Source organism: Toxorhynchites rutilus, chromosome 2, assembly GCF_029784135.1.
Source record: "Toxorhynchites rutilus septentrionalis strain SRP chromosome 2, ASM2978413v1, whole genome shotgun sequence".
Lineage (NCBI taxonomy): Eukaryota > Metazoa > Arthropoda > Insecta > Diptera > Culicidae > Toxorhynchites > Toxorhynchites rutilus.
In genome coordinates, this window is record NC_073745.1 from 176,649,643 (window position 1) to 176,673,329 (window position 23,687).

Here is a 23,687-nt window from a genome sequence, read left to right on the forward strand (position 1 = left end):
GAAAGAAAGCGCTGACATCGCTGGACTGAGGATACGAGCTAAGTTTTATTTTTCATTCCTATCTCATACATATTATAAACATTACATTTAATTTATTATGGGTTCCTGTGGGTGTGGGTAGAGATTTTATTTCATTTCATTTCATATAGCAGCTGTGTGTTAACGGTTCCAGATTTGAGTACAATCATAGGCAAAACAGGAGTTCCCGCTGCAATCAGTGACTCGAATGTGACGGGCGGATTGTGTGTGTGTGTGTGTGTGTGTGTGTGTAGCGTGTTTCCGAGCGAGTGGCGGATTGATCCGGAGAGTGAGATTCATCATCCTCTCTAGCGAGTGCGTCCTAATGTTCGGTTTCGTTAACTGGGCTGCAGCAGTTGCAATGTAAGCTGCCATTTGAATTCATCTTGAAATAACTGACTCTGAACTCCAGGATGTGCCCACATTATGGAGTTGTCAGAATTCACTTTATGTTGCGTATCTAAAGTAGTTTGTGTAGATTGTGATTAGCTTGTATTGTTGCCAAAAAAATATTATTCTCTGCATACAGAAGGACTTGGAAAATGGAGGAGAAGGATTAGGTCACTCAACCCTACTGTTCGCAAATGTTTGTATATGTGTTTGTATGTATTTGTATTTATTTTTTTTCTCTTTTTTTCGAGTTTCTGCTGTACTATAAACTATGTTGTTTTTTTTTTAATTCTGGATTCCAAATAAGGTGGTTGCAGAATTATAATTTCAAATGTCTTTCCTCGTCGATTCTATGTTGAGCCTTTTTTTCAAAGGGTCGAGGAACTCGGATTTTAAAATCAGATTCAGTGTTCATACACACACTCTCGTGTACTGTGATGGTGGATGCGACTGTGTGCGAGAGGTGGCCGTACGAGATGTTAAGGTCGTGGGATTGCAGCTGCATTGAATGATATTGGTGTGGATGCATTGATTTCCCTCGCTTTGTTCGGACTTGCTGCTTCGAGCGGGCAGAGTGGTTTTTTTTTTTCGTCAGTTGTGCAGTCAAATTTTTGTGTGAGCTCAGATCCACTGTCAACGTAGCCTTGAGTGCAGTTATGTTGAATCCGAGTACATATGGTTTGATTGTACGATAGCTAAGGTAAGGAGACGAGCTATTTTGTTCGCTTGGTCTGGCCGATTTAGGGTGGCGCGAGGGGACACTGACAGCCGCACCGGTGCAATTCTGTGTAGCTGTTTACTTCTCGCGATTGCATACGATTCGAGTGGCCCCATTTTCGCACAGAGGTTCATCAAATTTAACCAAAATATGGAACTAGTATGAACATAGTAGCTTTAGTGTGTTAATTTATACTCTAATTGAGGGTGATTGTTTCTAGATGAGTTCTCTCGGTTACCTTCTCAGGTTTCCCCACAGTTAAAACTTCGCAGTTGCGATTGGATTTCGATAACAAATATGTGCAGAAAAATTTAAAATCTAATTAATGTTACAAGTTTTCCTTCTCAGGATACCTAAAGATCTCTGCCGCGTGTTGAGATGAGATTTTCAAAATTTAGTTCCATTCAATAGATTGCGTTTACATAATCACATCACTTACCACAGTGAATCCTGATTCTTACCACTTCCCACTAACAATTATCCCTTCCTTGATAAACGCTAGGGAACCACGCTATAGAGGCGACCCTTCTGGCCTTCGGGCGGCGAATATCATACTAACATTCCTTTCCTTCCCCTGGTGACTGTAAGGACGTGGCCGGCGTCGTTATTGACCATTTAAAGCTCGAATCACCGAAAATTGCACAACGAGAATGATTTGCTAGTCCCAAGCGTCATTCTGTGTGTTCTTTGTGCAATTTGGTTGGTTCAGGTCAATCACGGAGAGCAACTACGAATTGTACAGTCTACCCAAGCTCAAGCTCTTGTAGTTTCGCCAGTGTTCAAAATTGATAAATTGAAATTATCGCATAGATCGTAGATGATTGAGGAACGGTTATCATCATAGAGTGCCCCCCAGGCCACACCATGTGAATTGAAATCACCCGATATTAACTTGGGTTCAGGTAAAATCTCGATAATTCCATCGAGTTGATTGCGTGAAATTCCAACTCTGGGAGGAATATATACAGAAGCAATGCATAGGTCTTTTCCCCTTATTGTGGTTTGACAAGCAACTACCTCGATTCCTAGAAGCGATGGTAATGGGATTTTATAGAAGGAATGGCATTTTTTGATCCCCAAAAGAACGCCACCGTGTGAGTCTATTCGGTCTAAACGGATAATGTTAAAATCATGAAAATTCAAGTCCTCATCAGGGGTAAGCCATGTTTAACAAAGAGCAAATACGTCAGAATTTATATTGTTGACTAAAAATTTTAACGATTCAATTTTGGGTTTCATTCAAATTAAAGTTATTCATCTGCAGTTCCATTGAATAACTTTAATTGTATCTATATCGCTTATAGAACAATTAGGCATCGAGAGAGAAAATGGTTGCAAGGAGGGGCCATTTTTCTGTCAAGAACGCAAACAATGTAGGAACCAAACTAACGATAATACTTTGGAGGGGCTCGGGAATGTTTAAAGCATCCAGAATGTGACTCGCAATACTTGGAAGGGAAAATAACCCAGCTTTGGAAGACCCGGACGGAGTGTTCACATCTTTTTGTGTTCTCGTGGAAGTAAAACCAGGAGGTGTTCGCTTTGGAGGTGTTTGTTTTGGAGTTTTATCACTTTCAGAGGATTTCTCAATTGGTTTAAAGTTTTCTTGATTCTTACGAGGAGTCGGAGGAGTAAGAGGAGCAGAAATTTTTCTTTTTCTTGAGCCTCCCGGTATTGACATGAGTGCTTCTTCAATGGAAGTAAAATTTTCACAATCATCGGTTGGCAGAATTGCATAAGGGTTCTCTTGTGCTCCAGGATTAGGGGTCTCTTTTGCCACAGCCCTTTTGAGCATTTCAGCACAGGTAGTCTTGGATCGTTGTTTGAGAGAGTTCTTAACTTTTACCTCCCGCGATTTAAACGCTGGACACGCAGAAACATCGTGAACTTCTCCTTTGCAAAAAATGCAGTTATCGGCATCTTCAGAGCATGATTTATCCTCATGCATCCCCCTACATTTTGCACAACGTATCTTGTTGCTGCAGTGGGAGTCTGTATGCCCCAATTGCTTGCATTTCATACAACTCATCACTTTAGGTACGTAAAGGCGCACCGGAAGCAAAACCTTTTCAATTTTCACAAATTGTGGAAGAGCTTTTCCCGGAAAGGTTACTCGAAACGAACCTGATTCGAAATACTCTTTCCCTTTTTCGGAATGAGATACCGAATGCAATTTCTTGCAAGCAAGTATCTTCAAATAATCAATATTGGCATTCTTGAATCGACCTTTTCCTTCGTGTAATATTTCATCACACGTTAGACTAGGGTCGGTGATGACACCATCAATTTCAACGTCTTTTGAAGGAATATAAACAAAATATTCCTCCGTAAAAAGTTTGCATTACGTAATCTCAGTGGCTTGCTTGCGGTCTTTGACAACCACGCGAAGCTTGTTCTGTCTAATTAGCTTTATCGAATCGACCGTGCTGAAATTCTTTTTGAGTTCTCTGGTTATTGTCAAAATTCGCAGAGCTTTCTGACGGGGGCGAAAATAAACATGGTAAGGTCCATCGGAATCTTCAGGATAGGACTTAATCCGAGGAGCTGTTTTTGATGGTGGATCGGGGTTCCCCGGCTCCGGAATAGTTGATTCATTATTAGGAATGGGTGCCCTGTTTAGATCCTGAGTTCTGGCGAGTATGTATACCTGTAAAACACATTTTTTTAAATAGGTAGCAAAAGAGTAATAGAAAAAAAACTTGATACTTCCTTTCCACTCTGCAGCGAAAGAAAAACACGTCCTTCTCCGATGAGATCAGGGAAGGAACTGTTAAAAACTGATGTTGATGGAAATCCTATAAGGCCCGATTAGTCGCTGAAAGATATATGCAGGGGAAACACCTTGATTACGAAGAGACGTTTTCTCCGGTTGCCAAGCTTTCAACTATACGTACAATATTGGCAGTCACGACAAACCGAAATCTGAATTGTCATCAGATGGATGTGAAAACGGCGTTTCTCAATGATATTCTCGAGGAAAAAGTATTCATATGTGTTCCAGAGGGGGTAAACTGTGAATATAACGAATTTTGGCTATCAAGAAAATATCTACACGAGCTCAAGCAATCTCCGCGTAGTTGGAATGGCCGATTCAACGAAGTCCTAGTGAACATGGGATTCGTTCGCTCTCGACATGACTGATTGTCATGTGATGGAGATTATGTTGCCTCTATTGTTTTATATGTTGATGATTTGATCGTAATAGTGGAGAATTTGCAAGAAATTGAGAGTATAGAGGAACGGTTGAAACGGGAATTCGATGTGACGAACATGAGCGAACTATACTATATTTTTTATATTTTATATTTTTTTTATATTTTTTGGGTATCAAGATAGAACGTGATAAACAAGCTACTATGTACTCGTATCTATTCCAGGGAGCGCTGATCCGAAAAATACTGGCACGTTTCGGAATAGACAACTGTAAATCTGTCAGCACACCTGCTGAGTAAAAACTTCAAAAGACCACTGAAGAGTATAACTATCCTTATCGTGTTTGTTTAATGTTTGTGGCAGTTCCAAGATGCTGCAGGAGAAGAACACTGGAAATTTGCTAAAAGAGTGCTGCGTTACCTACAAGCAACGAAGAATTGAGGGGTTAGCGGCAAAATGGAATCAGCTGCATTTTTTTAAATTTCACCCAGATTGAATGGCGTAGAGGAAAATATGTTTGGAGCACTCCTAGCGAAGCTACAAGGTACTTTGCAGTTGCCTCCTTCAACGTTGTGGTGCAAAAAGGCTGCATCAGCTGACTCCTTTTTGGCTAAGGTGAGGGAAATGTGATAAACTGATAAGCAATAATATTATACGTGATATTTATAATTCGGTAATTGTGATGATGATGCCGAAAATCCAAATTCGTTGTTTATATCTAGTTCAGCATTCTCGCTTCATATTAAGCTAGCTACTACATTTTTTTCGTTTTCAGTTGGCCAAAAACCATGTACTTATTTTAATTGACAGAAATACAGTTTATTTGAATTTAAAATACTTTTTTGGGGTCTTTTTTTATAAAACGCTCAGGAAGTAACTTGCATGGTGTAGAAAAGCTGAAATTTTTCGTTAAAAATGAAAGTGTCAAAAGGTGTCAGCTGCACATTGTGGGAAAATAAAAATGTTATTACTACGATAAAATTGATCTTTTTCAGAAGTTTTCATATATATGTCAAGTTACACTTTATCCGAGAAACTGTTACAGATGAGAAAGTTAAGCTTAAATATTGTAACATTTCAGCGATCGTACGGAATATATCTTTTTGTAGTACAGCACAACATTCACACGCATATATATTTGTGTGAAATGAACGATTAATACCTATTGTTTCGCGGTACGATTTGAGGCTCTTTGTGCCATATTATACAATATCAAGCCTCTTAGCAGAGTGACCTCCAAGTCGAACAGTTCACGTTTGAACAAATAAAGGGTGTGTCACATCAAATTGCATCACGGAAAAAACGCTGTAGAAATTTAATTTTTAGGAATTATATCTTCAGCTTTCGCTTATAATCAGATAAGAGTGTATAGATCACGTTGGCCATGCTTCACTGTCAATTTTTCGTAAATTTAGAAAAATGTCGTCGAACGAAAAAGAGTGTCGTGAGTTAATCCTGTGCACTCATTTCGAGAATCCGGAGTTGTCACATCGGGACATCGGTAAGATGCTGGGAATCAAGTTCATTCGTCCAGCGGACCAAGCAGCGGGAGGGCCTGCGTACATACAAGGTTCAGAAGGCTCCTAACCGCGACGAAAGGCAAAACATGGTGGGGAAGACGCGAGCCCGGAAGCTGTACACCGAAATGCTGACGAAGCCGCATTGCCTGGTAATGGACGACGAAACCTACGTCAAAGCGGACTTTCGTCAGCTGCCGGGCCTGTTGTTCTTCTCCGCAGAGGATAAATTCAGCGCTCCGGAGGAGATTCGCAAGCAGAAACTATCCTAGTTTGCCAAAAAGTACATGGTGTGGCAAGCGATCTGCTCTTGCGGAAAGCGGAGCGCCCCCTTCGTGATGACCGGCACGGTAAACGGGCAGGTCTACCTTAAGGAGTGCCTACAGAAGCGCTTACTACCACTATTGAAGCAGCACGAGGGCCCGACCATCTTCTGGCCGGATCTTGCTTCGTGCCACTATTCAAAGGACGTGTTGGAGTGGTACGAAGCCAACGGGGTCACCTTCGTGCCAAAGGAAATGAACCCACCCAACGCGCCCGAGCTTCGCCCAATAGAGAAATATCGGGCGATTATGAAGCAGGCCCTCCGGAAGAACCCAAAAGTTGTCAAATCGGAGGCGGACTTCAAGAGAAAATGGATTTCTGTTCAGAAAAAACTACAACCTGACGTTGTACAGAACCTTATGGACGGGGTAAAGAGGAAGGTGCGAGCATACGGGCTTGGGCTCAAAGTATGAATAAAAAGAAAATGCCAAAAGTTGTTTAATAGTTTTTATTTTACTGTCTAAAATTTTCAAAAGGATCGGTCTACTGGGCGAATTTCTACAGCGTTTTTTCCGTGATGCAATTTGATGTGACACACCCTTTAAGTTAACATTAAATTTTCGAAGAGAATGAGCCCCCCATGACCTTTTTGCCCCCACTATCCCTAGAGGTTTTCTGTAAAGAATTAAATCGCGAACCAACGCTCGACAGTCACCGTTTTCACCGCGTGTTTGAAGTATCGTCCGTATGGGATCAAAGTCATCATCCCTGATTCAGTGGACACAACCGTTTGGTAATCAGCTGCTTGCTGAGTCGTCGTGCTCGTCTGTAGGGGCCTCAGCCAAAAGCCTTGAGTCAGTGGACGACTATTTAGACGGTTGTTCATCGGGTCATCGCGTATTCAAGGTTGCCGATATCGTCGCCTATTCAAAGGAGCAGAGATTAGGATTGTGTCACTTTTACCCGAAACCCACTCACCCGAAAGCCAGTTACCCGAAACACATTCAACCGAATTCCACTCACCCGAATGCGACAGCTACCCGAATGTAACCTCGTGTCGACCTCGAGCCGACAAGGTGATGCAATCTGATTTGGCCGCCGACCGTAATGCACCAGGTAAACGTATGCCGTCCGACCTAACTAAAGGATAGTCTTCTTTTGTTTCAAACAAACCGGACAATCGATGGAACACAGGTTTGCTTGCGAGAGGCCGCCACTTCCGACAGCGGGTTGGCGGCCGACTCGGATTGCTTCACCTCGGCGGCTTGGTGCCCCCTCGGTTCCTTATCCTCGTTAAATGGGGACTTCGCCCCCATTACCGTAGACCTCAGAATAAACTTCATCACGAATTAATCAATTCATGATAAACATTGCGCTGCGGTGGTAAAAAAAAATTCTTATTTCACTTCGTATTTTTGTTGCTTTTTCATGTTGTTTCGATTTAATCCTATTTATCAACAGATTCGACGATTTAATCCTATTTATCAACGAGATTCGACGAAACTCACAATCTGATTTATCGGAATCTTCCCTTCTCATTCGGGTAAACATTCCATTCGGGTAAATGTTACATTCGGGTAAATATCACATTCGGGTATTTGATGCCTTCGGGCACGTTTCCATTCGGGTATTTGTCGCATTCGGGTAAATGTCCATTTGGGTATATGTTGCATTCGGGTATTTGTTACATTGGGTGAATGTCATTCGGGTATGTGTTACATTCGGGTAAATGTGTTTCGGGTAAACGTGTTTCGGGTGAATGGGACACAACCGAAATTCGTCGCCTCTTCGGAAGGAAATCCTTCGCCTGGAATGTCCATAATCATCACGTAACCAACATTGTGTTCAACCAACTTGCGATCATCGTCAGCATCCATCATTGCGTATCGATAATATAACCCTGCTATAAACGCCCAACCAACCCGAAGTGACCTTTCATGATCGACCATCACCAGTATTAGTCTCGGTGCACATCTACTACGCACACTATATAAACGACCCGACATCGCAGAGCACTCTGTGAATTGGCCATCATGACGCCTAAAACCAACACCAACAACGCCACCTGGTTGTCAGCAGTAAAGAAAGGTTATCCTTACTTGAATTTCTTCGTCCTTATTCTATATGCCCACACATTCCGATTAAATTTTAATTATCATAAAATCCGTTGAATTAAATTGATGAAGACGATTATTGAGTAATTTAGAAGTGATTTGTGAAGAGACATTTGAGTATCCGGTTTCGTTAAGTCTCGGCAAGATTAGCTACTAGTGTGGGGATTAATCATTTGGTTGAGCATTTGAGTTGTGCTAGTAGTGGTTTTGCGTCAACTTAACCTGCCATGAGAGAGCTAATCTGAAATATCTGTTGTAGTTTTGGATAAGTATAGAAAATTAATAATGGCAAAGAACCCAGTATAACTTCTTGAATGACGTTAACGTTCCCTGTGGAACTTTTTCCGTCTCTACGTATGCATTAATTAGCGTCTTTTAATAATATTTAGTTCATGTTTCTCAAGCCTAATAACACACCTTGAATGTATTCCGAGGGGCAAGCTCTAGAATACGCGTGACCACTTCGACTTGCAGTCGAAGGAAATTTCTTTGTCGAAAAATCTCCCGGCCAGAACGGGAATCGAACACGAACATCCGGCATGATAATGTGAGACCCTAACCATTCGGCTAAGGGTGCACATGAAACTAAAGAAACCGATATAAGGGAGATTTGAAATTATATACTTTTATTCAACAATATATGTTATTTGTACAAATAATCATTTTGTATTTGAATCGATATTTAATTCATTTCTCTCGTTAACGCTATGGTTGATATTGCCAACAGTATTTGTCGATGCTGGTTTATCTTGCACAATACTCGTCTGTAGCGGGGTGGTTGTACCTGGAAGAAAAAGAAAATCTTTACACTCAGGCGTCTAAACGGGGAAATGTTTAAAATTAAATTTAAATTAAATAATTGTATGGGAAATTAGAACATGTCAACTATTGAAATTTGATTTACTAAATCCAAATAAATTGTTAGGAGATTGGTGCAAAAATCTCGTGAGTCCAACAAAAAAAAGTCCGCAACGCGCTGAATATAAATCGGCGATGTAGGACAAATGCAGTCTCTCCGTGACAATGGTAGGTTTGCAGAATTGCCTCCAGGCCGTAAAGCCATCGGATCAAAATTCCATTCCACAGCAAAATCGCACGTTTCAAGCGAGGCTGGTATTGGCAAGCAGGCGAAAGAAGTTAACGAAGCATGTGGACATCAAAACGACGTATTTTCACGTCTACGTCGTCTACAGGAGGAAATCTTCATGTGTCAGTCTCCGGGGTATGAAAGCGGAAAGCCAAACAAAGTCTGCGATTGCGACGCATTAAGCAGGCAACCCGCGTCTGGAACATGAAGTCGTCTACGCAATGCTTGCACGTCGTCGATCAAATCATCTGCTCTTCCAATCGTAACACTGCGGCGACGTTATTTTCAAACCACTAAAACTAGCGAGAGTTAGCAACGATCCCGATCACCTACATTCTTACACCAGCGGCATGACGTACCACATGTTGAAAACATCAACAACCCGGACCACCAACATGCACCGAGTCACCAACCACCACCGAGCCAGCGACGCGACGCACCACATGCTGATGTTAGCATTACTGAATTTGGGCAGCATGTGTTTACAAACATGTGTTGTTTTTCATTCTCAGACCGATCCAGGACAATAGGCCACCTTGTTTAGCATAAATAATCTACATTTGAAAACGAACTGTACCTTTTTAAACTCAGACAAGAAATAAAGAATCAGAGTTATTTTGTGACCCGAACTGTATAGATGTTTAACTGGAGGCTCCGGCGAGATTCCACATCGGGAATAGTATAAGTGATTTGTGTTTCAAAAATTCTAAAAAGTGCTTAGTGCATTGTAACTGTGGTGGAAGGAGCCACGGAACCAAGAAGATCACCAAGCGAGGAGACGGACACTGTGGATTTCACCCGATCGATAGGAGGGCCCTTAGTAGCAGAAGCAGCAACAGCAGCGGAGCAAACAGGATCATCCCGGACTATCTGCCGCTTCTCCCCCGATAGTGGACGCCGCCAAAAAAGTCCGGATTCATCAATGCCGGCCGAATCAAGGACACGGTCCTATATGTAAGTGAAATTTTTTTTTCTCTTTCTTTCAAAGTGAATAAGTGAACAAAAGTGAATAAATAAAATTTAAAAAATAACAAATAATAAAGTAATTTAAAAAAAAAAATAAATAAAAAATAAAATAAAATCATAAAAGATTTTGAAAACCTAAAAAGTCCACACACTGGCATTTGTAGAATAATTTAGTGAAAATCTTTAGTGAAATAAAGTGCCGTTTCCTTCCATTGTTGATTCTAACATTGTGGAAGTTTTGATATTTTTATAAGAAATTTTAGTTTTCTTGTTTTACGGTTGAAACATCATGGCTCAGCCAGCCGAACAGAATGAATATGTTCCTGAGCAGGAAACCACACCAGCTCAGAGATACGCACTTGACAATTTTTCCACAGTCGGTAAACTTTCCGATTTTGTGAAAGACTTAGGGAAATTCGACGGTAAACCAACGGAATTGATAAGTTGGATTGCAGATGTTGAAGGAATATTTGATCTGTATAGAGATCTTCCCAGAACATCGGTCGAGTATGGAATTTTGATACGCAGCATACGTCGAAAAATTGTAGGCGAAGCATTAGATGTGCTGAACGCCAACAATATTCTATACGATTGGCAGGGAATAAAGAACACTTTACTTCTTTATTACCGTGACCAAAGAGATATTCAAACATTGGACTTCGAATTGACCACTGTGAAAAAAACGCATAATGAAAGTCTAAGCTCTTATTTCAGCAGAGTCAACGAACTTCTTTCATCCATAATTGTTCAGATTCAAGTGGATGAGACTATGCAAAAAAATGCAGCGCCGCATATTGACTATTTTAGGAAAAAAGCACTAGACTCATTTATTAGAGGATTAGAAAAACCCTTGAACATATTGCTCAAATCCGCCAATGTGCAAACCCTAAGCAAAGCTTATCAATTTTGCTTAGAATATCACAATATGGATTTACGTTCAGCACCATTCAGGAACGAACATAGCAACCATCCAATTCCAAAACCTAGGGATTTTAATACACCTAACCCTCCACCCAGACCGCCGATAAGGAAACCGCACACAGCTCCAACATTTACGCAAACAAATCGATATCAAACTCCCTTCCCACCTCCCAGAAACTATTCAACACCTCAAACAATTTTCTATAGACCACCACCACGGCCAACTTTTCAACAAAGAAGCTACCAAAACAGTCACAATTATAACCCAATACACCAACAACAGCAAACTAATAATCTGAGACCATTTCCTAACCCAGAACCCATGGAGGTCGATCAGAGTATTAGATCTCGAAGGGTGAATTATGGTAATCGGCCAATTTTAAACATACAACAATCTCAGAATGTTAGGAGGTCAGCAAACCCTGTAGTGTTCAGTTCTGAACCCCAAAACTATGAAGTTCATAATGACTATTACGATCAGCACGACGAACAAGACGACATACATTATTCTTACCAAGAGACACCATATGAACAAATAGATAATTGTTCTTTACCAACCGAAGAAGAGAATTTAGGAACTAACGAGCAGCCATCCACCTCAAATGAATCTAGTTCAAACCAGGCTAATTTTTTAGAGTGGAATATGAGTTGGTAAAGCCAACTCTGCCATATATAAATCTGAAAACAACAATTGGAAACTTCCCATTTTTAATCGACACGGGAGCAAATATCAATCTTATAAACCCAAAACTTGCATGGACTTGCAAAAATAATAAACCATACAACTTCTCAGCGGACCAAATCGCTAGCGCCAACGGGAAATTTAATGCAACCTCAGCTATCGATTTGAATTTTTTCAGTCCCAAAATAAATCATCAAGCTCAGTTTTTATTACACAATTTCCATCCCTTCTTTAAAGGCATTATTGGAACTGGAATCCTAAATGCACTCAATGCAATAATAGACCTCACTAGCGGCATGTTTTACCTCTCAAAGAGAAACGAATTTTTAAATATCCCACTTGAACATTATTGCCCAAGACAAAACGCATCCAATAATTTATCCCAAGGAATGACACACAACGAAAACCATTCACACCACACATTCAAATCCGACCTACCTCAAGAAAAGGGAAACAACTCAAACGATGACCCACAACATACATTTAGGACGTCTCATCTTTCAACAAGTGTAAAAAAACAGTTACTTGAAGTGCTGAACAAACATGAAAAAGCATTTCACACACCCGACTCAAAATTAACTTGCAGCACCGTAGTAGAGTGTGCCATAAATACGACCGATAATATTCCCGTTCATCAAAAAGTGTACCCATATCCAGCAACATATGCTGAGGAGGTAAATAAACAAATAAGCGAACTGCTTCAAAACGGAATCATACGACCTTCACGTTCTGCCTGGACTTCACCAGTGTGGATCGTACCGAAAAAAACTGATGCTTCAGGCAAAAAGAAATTTCGCATGGTAGTGGATTACCGTAAATTAAACGAAAAAACTGTTTCAGACAGGTACCCGATGCCAGAAATTAATTATGTAATTGATCAATTACGAGGTCAACATTTTTTCACCACCCTCGATTTAGCATCTGGTTTTCACCAGATAAAAATGAAAGAATGTGATATTGAAAAAACTGCTTTTTCGATCAACAGCGGTAAATACGAGTTCACACGTATGCCGTTCGGTCTTAAGAACGCTCCTGCTATATTCCAGCGAGCGATTGACGATGTTTTAAGAGTATTTATTGGAAAAATATGTTACGTCTATATTGATGATGTAATCATATTCGGAAAAACTTCAGAAGAAGCTTTACAAAATCTTTCAACAATTCTAAAAGCACTGGACGATGCTAACCTAAAAATTCAGTTGGATAAATCAGAATTTTTACACAACGAAATTGAATTCCTTGGTTATATTATTTGTGCTGATGGCATAAAACCAAACCAGAAGAAAATTGAGGCGATTAACAAATACCCAGAGCCCAAAAATATTAAAGAACTGCGAGGATTTTTAGGAATGATGGGTTATTATCGTAGATTTGTCAAAGATTTTGCAAAAATTGCAAAACCATTAACAAATCTCTTAAGGGGGGAGAGAAATCCCAAATCAAACAGAAAACTTTCACTCAACGACGTAGGAAAACAATGTTTTCTGAGAATGAAAAGCTTACTTTCGTCATCCGATATACTCATTTACCCCGACTACAATAAACCTTTTATTTTGACAACAGATGCTTCTGATTTCGCAATCGGTGCAGTTCTGTCTCAGGGAGAACTAGGAAAAGACAAACCCATCCATTTTGCTTCCAGAACACTTTCAAAAACTGAAGAAGGTTATTCAGTGCCGGAAAAGGAAATGCTTGCCATTTTCTGGTCATTGCAAACCTTTCGAAATTACCTATACGGAGCAAAACTACAAATTCTAACCGATCACCAACCACTTACGTTCGCCTTATCCCCTAAAAACACAAATGCCAAACTAAAACGATGGAAGGCATATTTAGAAGAACATGACTATAAGATTGTATATAAACCGGGAAAATCAAATGTTGTGGCGGATGCACTTAGCAGAATCGTATGCTCCATGACAGGAACACAACATTCTACTGATACTAGTGACGATTTTTGCATAATATCCACAGAAGCACCACTTAATGTGTTCAAACACCAGGTGGTCATCAAACGAGGACCAGACAAAATAATTACGGAAAAACCATTTCCAGGCTTCACAAGAATATCTATACAAGTAAACGAGATTAACGATTCTTCTCTATTTCAGATTTTAAAAACTCATTTCGATCATACAAAGGTCAACGGATTATTAACGCCAGAAAATATCATGGGAAAGATTCAAGAAGTCTTTAAGGAGAAATTTGGAAGTAGTAGAGCGTTAAAAATCCGTTTCACACAAAACCTTTTACAGGATGTAGTAGAGGAAAATCAGCAATGGGATGTTATCAAAAACGAACATCTTCGAGCCCACAGAGGAGCAGAGGAAAACAAGCAACAGATTCTCAGGAAATTCTACTTCCCGAGAATTCAACAAAAATTAAAGGAATTCATCGCATCCTGTCGTATATGTCATGAATGCAAATACGATAGGAAACCGATTGATTTTCCCCTCCAAAAAACCCCTATTCCCACCGGTCCTTTCCAAATTGCTCATATCGATATCTTTTTCCTAGAGAATCTTTATTTTCTGACATACATCGATAAATTTTCAAAATTTGCGCAAATTAAATTAATCGAATCAAGAGCTGCCATCGATTTAACTCCAGCTATAAAAGATATTCTTCTAAAATATCAACCACCAAAAATCTTGGTCATGGATAATGAAAAGTCATTCACGACAGGAGAACTCATTAATTTTTCTAATACATACAATATTGAACCGTACATCACAGCAACCGGTCGCAGCGAGATGAATGGAATCGTCGAGAGATTACATTCCACACTTTTGGAAATTTATCGAATACAAAAAATGGAAAACCCCGAAAAAACAGTAATTGACCTTGTTTACATGTCTGTTCACAAATACAATTCGACAGTCCACTCTAGTACAAAATTCACCCCATATGAAGTAATACTCCCATCTAGCAGATCTCAGACAATAGTCGAGAGAACCTTTAAAAACCTTACTACAAAACAAGCAAAGGATTTGTCCTTTCACAACAAAAATAAAAAGAACATATTAATTGACAATGATATAGACGCTTTTGAAAGGACTCGACGAAGAGTCAAACACAGCAACCGATACAAGAAAATTAATATTTCAAAGGTTAATAAAAGTACAGTTGAAACTAACGACGGACGACGTATTCACAAAAATGATATCAAAATCAGGAATACCTAAATTTTATCCTCTTCATCTACTTTTCAGACTCCTGCTACTATTCATTATTCGACCCGTAGTGCTGGAAACAAAACATGACGTGAAAATTCATCTACAGAACTTAGGACGACAACCTATCCTGATATTTCACCAAGGAGAAGGACGACTCAGACTGGACTACAAATATTATATACACCATTTTAATCTCACCATCATTAGAACACAAATCAAAGGCCTCAGAGATCAATTTGATAACTTTAGCAAAAACCAGTTCACGGATTTAATAGTTGAAAAATTTAACGAAATAGATTTCGCTTTAAAAAGCATAGACCCAATTAGAAGACATAAGCGCTGGGATAGTTTAGGTACGATTTGGAAATTCTTAGCTGGTAGCCCAGACGCCAACGATTTGAAAATTATAAATTCATCCATAAATAATCTCATCATTAATAATAATGAACAAGTAAAAATAAATCGCGAAGTTAATTTACAACTAAAAGAGGCTATATTTCAAACAAAAAAAGCAATACAGTTATTTAACGTTAGATCAATAGAAATGTACTGTACTAAACTCTTATTTCACTTGAATTTCTTGTCTGAAAAACTAAATCAAATTATTAATACTATAATGCTAGCTAAATTAGGATTAGTTAATGAACAAATTTTAAGCCAAAGAGAAATTGACATTTTAATTACAGACTTAGCTAGGGAAAATATTACAGTTCACACTGCTGTGGAGGCAACAAATTATGCGACGACGTCGGTAGCATCGAATAACTTAGAGATTGCCCTTATCATCAAGATGCCAAAGCTAGACCCAAGGATTTTCAACAAGATACGTCTATACCCCATCATACACAACAATAAGAAAGTACATACACTCCATCAGCTTTATCTAACCCACGATGATGAAATTTACCGAATAGGTTCAATCGAACCAACCATATTCGCTACATACGAAATTCAGCTGGATAATACAAGTTGTATACCGAAATTGTTAAAAGGAGAACCTGCGACTTGCAATTACACATCAAACCCAATCGAAGAAGAAGTCCTTTACCTTGACGAGCGACATATACTTATAAATACGATGAAAAATTTCACTTCATCATCTAACTGCGGAATAACTCAAAGGAATCTTTCAGGATCATTTGTTATATTCTTCAGCAACTGTCAACTATACGTCAACAACGTTTTATACACATCGAGAGTACAAACCTTACCAGGTAATCCAGTTCAACTTCATTTGGATGGAGTCGAAATCAAAATGCAACAAGAAATCTTGAACATTAGTGTGGAACATCTTCACAAGCTTCAGTTAGAAACTCGAAAGGAATTGGAATTGCTTCGTCTAAACAACACCAGTCTGCATTTTCCACATTGGAGTATCTTCGGAGGAATGGCCATTTCGCCATTCATAATCGGTTCCCTACCTTTTTTATGTTTTCTCATCTACAGAAACAGAACAATACAAGTCAATCTTAACAACTCTCATCCCAACAACTCATCTCAAGACCAGAATACATCAATGAAACCGGAAGCAGTACAACTACCATTGGACAACATCCGACCCACGTTCAGGACTTTGTCAATCAGAGACGTGATTCAGATTGAACCGAATCACTAAAGGGGGACGAGTTAGCAACGATCCCGATCACCTACATTCTTACACCAGCGGCATGACGTACCACATGTTGAAAACATCAACAACCCGGACCACCAACATGCACCGAGTCACCAACCACCACCGAGCCAGCGACGCGACGCACCACATGCTGATGTTAGCATTACTGAATTTGGGCAGCATGTGTTTACAAACATGTGTTGTTTTTCATTCTCAGACCGATCCAGGACAATAGGCCACCTTGTTTAGCATAAATAATCTACATTTGAAAACGAACTGTACCTTTTTAAACTCAGACAAGAAATAAAGAATCAGAGTTATTTTGTGACCCGAACTGTATAGATATTTAACTCGAGTTCTACAGGAAAACGACGAGTTGTGACGTAATTGTTCCGATCGAAACGTGGTTGCGCCCAGACGTAGTAAACACTGAGCTTGCATCAAACTACTGCATTTTTCGATGTGACCACGCGGCGGCGGTGCTTTGGTAGCTGTTAAATCCGATCTAGGTTGTAGAGCAGTTACGTTAACAAGCTGTGCTCATCTCGAACAAATGGCCGTTTCTATCCGTCTTCCCGGGACAACCATTTATGTATGCGGAATTTACATAAGTCCGAACTCTCATCCTGATGTTTATGAATCGCACGCAGCTGCTGTTCAAGAGATTTGCGACCTGTTCTCAGCATACGATGTCATTGTTGTACTTGGCGACTACAATCTCCCACATGTCATGGTGTTTCGACGAAGACTGCAACAGTTACCTGCCAGGTAACGCCTCTACCGAATCAGAAAGTGCGTTTGCAGAATCCATGCTCACGATCGGACTTCACCAAATTAATTCAGTTCGTAACGCAAACGGACGCCTTCTTGACTTGGCGTTTGTGAGTGAATCTACCTGTATAGAGCTCATAGATCCGCCATCTTCGCTATTGAAAATTGACCCTCACCATAACCCATTTGTTCTACGGCTTGAAATCGTGACTGCTTGCGGCGGTTGACTGGGATGCTACACTCGGTGACGCATCCACGGACCAGACAACTGCACTGTTCTACGAGTAGATTTTCAGCATACTCCACGATCAGCGGCTGGTCGAAATATTCCATCGTTTGACATAACCCTTCCGCAATAAACTTCCGCTCCAAATGACATAACTACCGTTTTGAAAAAACGTGATGCTTCCAAAGGTGCCGGTACAGATTATCTACCTCCAGTATTTCTCAAGGAATGTGCTGATACGTTAAAAACTCCGGTCAGCCTAATCTTCAACCGCTCCCTACGCGAGCAAAGGTTTCCAGAGGTGTGGAAGAAGGCATCGATCACTCCAATCCACAAATCTGGTAGTGTTCACGCCATTAGCAGCTACCGAGGAACCTCGATACTATGCTACATCGCCAAAATTTTTAAAGAACGCGCCCACGGGAATCTCTTCAATGCTGTTCGTCCACTCTCATAACTGATGCTCAACACGGTTTCGTGAAAAAAGGTCAACCGTTTCTAATATGATGGGCTATATGAGCGTTTTGTCAGAAACCGTAGGAAACCGCAGTCAGGTAGATGTTATTTACTTTGATTTTTCTAAAGCTTTTGATAAAATTCCTCACGAACTGGCTATCGAGAAACTCAAACACATTGGACTTCCTGAATGGATAACTGAGTGGCTCAGATCGCACCTAACCGACAGAAAAGCTTTCGTGAAAGTTGGAAGTGCTCGTTCCCGTACATACCATATTACATCCGGCGTCCCACAAGGCCGTTGATTTTCATTCTATTCGTCAATGATCTCGCCAGCCGGCTGAAATCTGGTAAGCTTTTGCACGCCGATGACTTAAAAATATTTAGAGAAATCACTTCCATTTTGGACTGCTGTGCTTTATAAGCCGACGCGAATGAATTGATTGCATGGTGTGCTGATAACGGCATGGAGCTGAACATCAGCAAGTGCAAGACAATAAGCTTTACGAGGCGTCAATCGTTTGTATCTGATGACTACGTTATTTGTTCTTCCGTTATCGATCGCGTTAACTCCATTAGAGATCTCGGTGTTATTTTCGACACCAAACTGAAGTTTACTGAACACATCAACACCGTCCTCGGAACATATGCGCTGTCTTAGGGTTTATCCGACGGAAATCGCAGTTCTTTCGGGACCCGTACACGCTGAAGTCTTTGTACAGTTCAATGGTACGAAGCGTCTCTGAATACGCAGCATGCATGTGGGCTCCCTACCATACAACGCACATCGTCAGGATTGAAAAAGTGCAGCGCTGTTTTATCCGCTACGCCTCAAGACAAATGCCATGGAATAATCCCACTCATCTTCCTGATAAGGGGTCTTCGTAGCCTAATTGGTTGCGTGTCCGCTACTAAGCGAACGATCATGAGCTCATAACTGGGCCCTCAGTTATTATCTGATCATCTTTGTGTGTTATTCTAGCTGCTACGTCCACGCAACAATCATCATGTGTCGGTGATCCCAGTCCATTACCGTTCACATTACGATCTGCTGCATCGGTAATTGGTGCTAATTCTAACACAACAATGGAAGCCTCATATCAACCAAGGCGCGTAGAAGTATATCCTAAGGTGGGCCAACTTGCTAAAATCATTCTTCAGCCATATTGGAAATCTACTGTGTTTTGTTTGTAAACAAAACACAATACGCTTGTGCCCAAGCTTGCTCGTGATCAGTCTGTCTCTTTCACGCTTTAAGGAAATAGTTCCCCTTCTGCTTTCTTCCGTGCTGTTTTCATATACCGCTCCCCTAACCAACTTAATGACGAAACGGCCTCACCTAGTACCATAGACCCGTCTTGATATCAACATTCCCGCTGTGAACAGTCTAACTGTGAACATTCGAACAATATGAATATTCTAACGTCGAAAAAGGCGGCATGTGTTGTGTATCAATAGGATAGGAATAGGTTGTGTATCAATAGCATGTGTTGTGTATCGATAGGATTTGAATACTCTTAGGCCTAAACAAATCAAATATTTATTAATGGATAGGAATCTTACTTCTAAAAATGGCTACAGTGTAATATATAACAATAGTTATCTTAAGATAAAAATGTATACGAATAAATTCGGCTCTGTTACAGCTGAGTTGCTGAATGAGCCTAACAAACAGATGGGATAAAAAAATCTCAAGAGGTACATTAAATTCGAGGCTACTGCTTTGAGAATCTCTAATTCACTATTATCGAATATTATCTACAATACAATATGAACCACGATTGACTGATGAACTAAATATTAATTACTCATTCGAGCCAACTGATGCTATAAATGAAAACCTCAATATTCTGTTTTTAAATACTAGAAGCTGTAGAAATAAATCTGAAGAGTTGGGCCAACTATTATTAGAATTCGAAACTGATATTCACGTGGTAGGATTTACCGAAACGTGAATCAAAAACAATGAAATTTTCAACCTTGTGAGTTACGATGCATATCACAGCTGTAGAGAAGGTAGAGGAGGCGGTGTATCCATATTTGTACTATAAAATTTTCACAGTCATTTGATACTGGAAATGGATTCCAATGATAGTAACTTTCTAATTGTTGAATTGATTGAATATAAAATAAAAGTTATGGGAGTATACAACCCTGGTAGACTTATCGACCCCTTTTTAGATCAGTTTGAGCGAATTCTAGACCGTTATAAGAGATTATTTATTTGCGGTGATTTTACCATAAATTTGTTGGACGAAACATCTGATGTTGTGTAAGATTATAAATTTAAAATTCAGCCTTATTTTGAACAAAATCTCAAATACCATTTCCACTGTTATAGATCATTTCATTACCGACATTCTTCAATACAATTTGCATTTAATAGTTAGAGATACTGAAAGATTTATATCTGATCACAAAACAATTGTTTTATCAGTAAAGTTGAATCTTATCAAACATGATACATTAATCAAAAAGGTCTTCATAAATTACAATAATATAAATAACTCGTTGTCAAGAAACGTTCTAGACACTTGCCAGAGTTTCCATGATATTACTGAGAAGCTTAATGATGTCATTAATATCATTAGATGCGAGACTACATACAGGAAAAAGAAAACAAACATTCGTAAACCGTACATAAATAATTTATTGCTGAATGAAATAAACATAATAAATAAATTATTTAAAGAATATCGAAGTGCAACACAAAATTCTACAAAAAAAATGAATTATTCATGCTATATGTCAGGAAAAATAAATCAATTGAAAAATGCTATAAGGTTAGCCAAAGAAAGGTACTATACTAGAATAATAAAACAAAACAGAAATAATTATAAGAAAACATGGACCACATTAAGGGAAATTATTTTCCAAAATTCTACTGGAGCAATTGGAAAGCAAGTTCTGTCGATAGATGAGAATAATTGAGGGGCTTAGAATGCAAGGGGTGTAAGTGACTTGATCGATTTCTCTTCATCGGCTTTCTCTTTTGATCATAACTTAACTGCAAACACATTCCTAGCTTATTTGACAATGTGGACGATATGTCAGAACCTCAATTATCGGTTTCTATAGCAAAATCGAATTGGAACGTTTTTGTGTGCCGAGTAATTCGCGAAAGAAAAAGTTGATGAAGAGAAATCGAACAAGTCACTTACACCCCTCTCCTTCTGAGCCCCTCAATTGTCGTTTAATTTCGAACAGACAAATTGTTAATTGTTTGAATGAATACTTCATAAATGTTGGTTGGAGCCACCAGGTGTCGAATATTCGAAACACCTATTTTCGACCAAGAACACAAACTTACTTTAATTTTTCGGAAGTTAATGAGCAAACAGTTACGAGAGTAGTTGATTCATTAAATGCTGGAGCTGCGTTTGTTGTCGATAAAATATCAATAAGGTTCATTCAAAAATGCAAAGCGCTACCAAAAGTAATAGAGATAATGAACAACATGATACAATCATCTTAGTTTGATGATCAAAACAGCAAAAGTAGTGCCTCTACACAAGTCAGATGATAAACTTTCTAAAACTAATTATAGGCCTATTTCCATTCTTCCTGCTTCATCCAAAATTCCTGAATCAGTGATAAATGGGAAAATCAAAAATTAGAAAGAGAATCTCATCAGTTGTAAACAGTTTGGATTTTTACCTAAAAAAAGCACTGAAACTACCTCACTAGAATTAATGAATTTTATAGTAAGGGGCTTAGATGTCGGCTATATTTTTATAGATTTGAGTAAGGCTTTTGATTGTATCTCACATGACATAATGATAGCCAAATTATGTTACTATGGCTTCTCAGCTCAAGCGGTTGATCTACTGAGATCATACCTACCGCATCGTAAGCAGTACTGTTACGCTAACATGACATTGAGCGATCCCCCCCTTCCCGGGGACCCCGGAGGAGGGTTCTCCAGCATGATAGATGGCACGTATACCGGATCAACGTTACCTGAACACATGGACCCTGAGGGAGACCACGGTGAACTAGTCGTTTTGAAACTGGAACCAATAGCTGGAAAGAAACTTCCAAATCACCCCTTCACGCTAAGGACTTCAATTGAAAAACGCATTAATGGCAAGATTGAAGGAGCGATTCCAGAGGCACGAGGAAAAACATATGCTTTGAAAGTGAGAAGCAAACATCAGATAGAGCGACTTCTTTCGATGACTGAGTTGACAGATGGTACGGCTATCAAAATCTCAATGCACCCCGGAATGAACTTGACTCGATGTGTCATCAATTGTGTAGAGCTGGCGAATATTAGCGACGATGCTATCCTCGAAAATCTTGAATCTGAAAAAGTTAAAGGTATTCGGCGAATTACTAGGAAGATAGGAGACAAGAAGGAAAATACGGCCACTATTATTCTCACAATCCAAGGTACAACGATGCCAGGGCACATAGACGTGGGCTATCAGCGATATAGGACCCGTCCCTACTACCCTGCATCTATGCTGTGTTACAAATGCTACACATTCGGGCACACGCAGACTCATTGTCAACAGCAGGACGCCACATGTGGAAACTGCAGTCAACATAATAAACAAGAACACGCCATGCACAAATCAACCTTTCTGTTCAAGATGCAAATCTAACGACCATGTCATAAGCAGCCGAAAATGCCCAATCTACCAAACTGAAGACAATATTCAACATATTCGCGTCGATCAAGGCATTTCGTACCCAGCAGCCCGAAGAATCTATGAGGCTACGCATGGACAAAAATCTTACGCCAGTATTGTAGCTCTCTCTAAAGACCACACAATTAAAACCATGACAAGAAAAATGGAAGAAAAGGATGCCGTGATCAAGGCATTAGAAGCCCCGATCGCAGCAGGACCCACAACAACGAATAATTCCGAGTTCAGTAACCTCCGTAATCTTATTCTCAATCTCCAACAAGAGTTGAAAAACAAAGATGAACGAATTCAAGCACTAGAGAACATGCAAAAAGGAGAATGCAGGATGGACCTTGTACGCAAAAATGGCACTATTGAAGACCTTATCGCAAGAGTCTCTTCCCTTGAAAATACAGTGTCCAAAAAGGACAAGGAAATCGAAACATTGCGAACTGTTAATGAAGCTTATAGACGCGAAATGTACGGTGAACCCGCCCAAAAACTCCAACAAGAAGGGAAATACTTAGCGCATTCTGCCCTCTCCGCAACTAACGTCAACAATAAAAAATCAACAACAAAAAACAGCAAATCATCCAAGCCAAAAGCGCTCGAGAATGCTTCTTCTTCAATGGAAACCGATTCTGTCTCCGAACAAAACTCCCATTCCGACCACACGGAGTCTAAGAAAAAAAAATGCACGCCTGGCCGTCTCTCAACAAAACGGTAGCGAGTCGACCCCAAAAAAGATTAGAAACAACGATATCCCTATGTACATCTCCGACTCAGAAGAGACACAGCATCATAAAAACAACTCTTATCTAGTAATGCAGATTTGTATGATCAGTTATACCACCAAAAACAAAGGCCAAGCACGAGTAAAGCCTGCAGTTACAAAAATAACATCACAGACACCAACCGAATTAAACAAGGTGATTGGTCAAGCACGAAGCATCCCACATCTTCCCTGACCAGAGAAGTACTGGTC

At 39.8% G+C, this 23,687-nt stretch overlaps 2 protein-coding genes across 4 annotated transcripts in view; one reads left to right on the forward strand and one right to left on the reverse strand.

Moving 5' to 3' along the window:
• Positions 1 to 23,687, reverse strand: part of LOC129771214 (uncharacterized) — a 273,566-nt gene that overhangs the window by 78,738 nt on the left and 171,141 nt on the right. For 2 of the 3 annotated variants that reach the window (XM_055774636.1, XM_055774635.1), the window contains exon 10: positions 8,775 to 8,958. The exons of the other annotated variant lie outside the window; for it this stretch is intronic. In XM_055774636.1, the coding sequence (XP_055630611.1) occupies positions 8,834 to 8,958 (125 nt within the window). In that variant the 3' untranslated portion in view covers positions 8,775 to 8,833. Of the gene's footprint in view, positions 1 to 8,774; positions 8,959 to 23,687 lie in introns of those variants that run through there. 3 annotated transcript variants of the gene reach the window in all.
• Positions 9,997 to 17,170, forward strand: LOC129771218 (uncharacterized). Its single transcript, XM_055774644.1, has 2 exons — positions 9,997 to 10,215; positions 15,043 to 17,170. Exons 1-2 carry the CDS (start codon positions 10,184 to 10,186, stop codon positions 16,619 to 16,621), a joined length of 1,611 nt encoding a protein of 536 aa, XP_055630619.1. The 5' UTR covers positions 9,997 to 10,183; the 3' UTR covers positions 16,622 to 17,170.

Excerpts from the sequence above, each read along its gene's own strand:
- LOC129771218 (XM_055774644.1), top strand. The coding sequence starts at position 10,184 with ATGCCGGCCGAATCAAGGACACGGTCCTATAT. Across the intron at positions 10,216-15,042 it reads TCAAGGACACGGTCCTATAT|ACTCCTGCTACTATTCATTA; the intron begins GTAAGTGAAATT and ends TCTACTTTTCAG.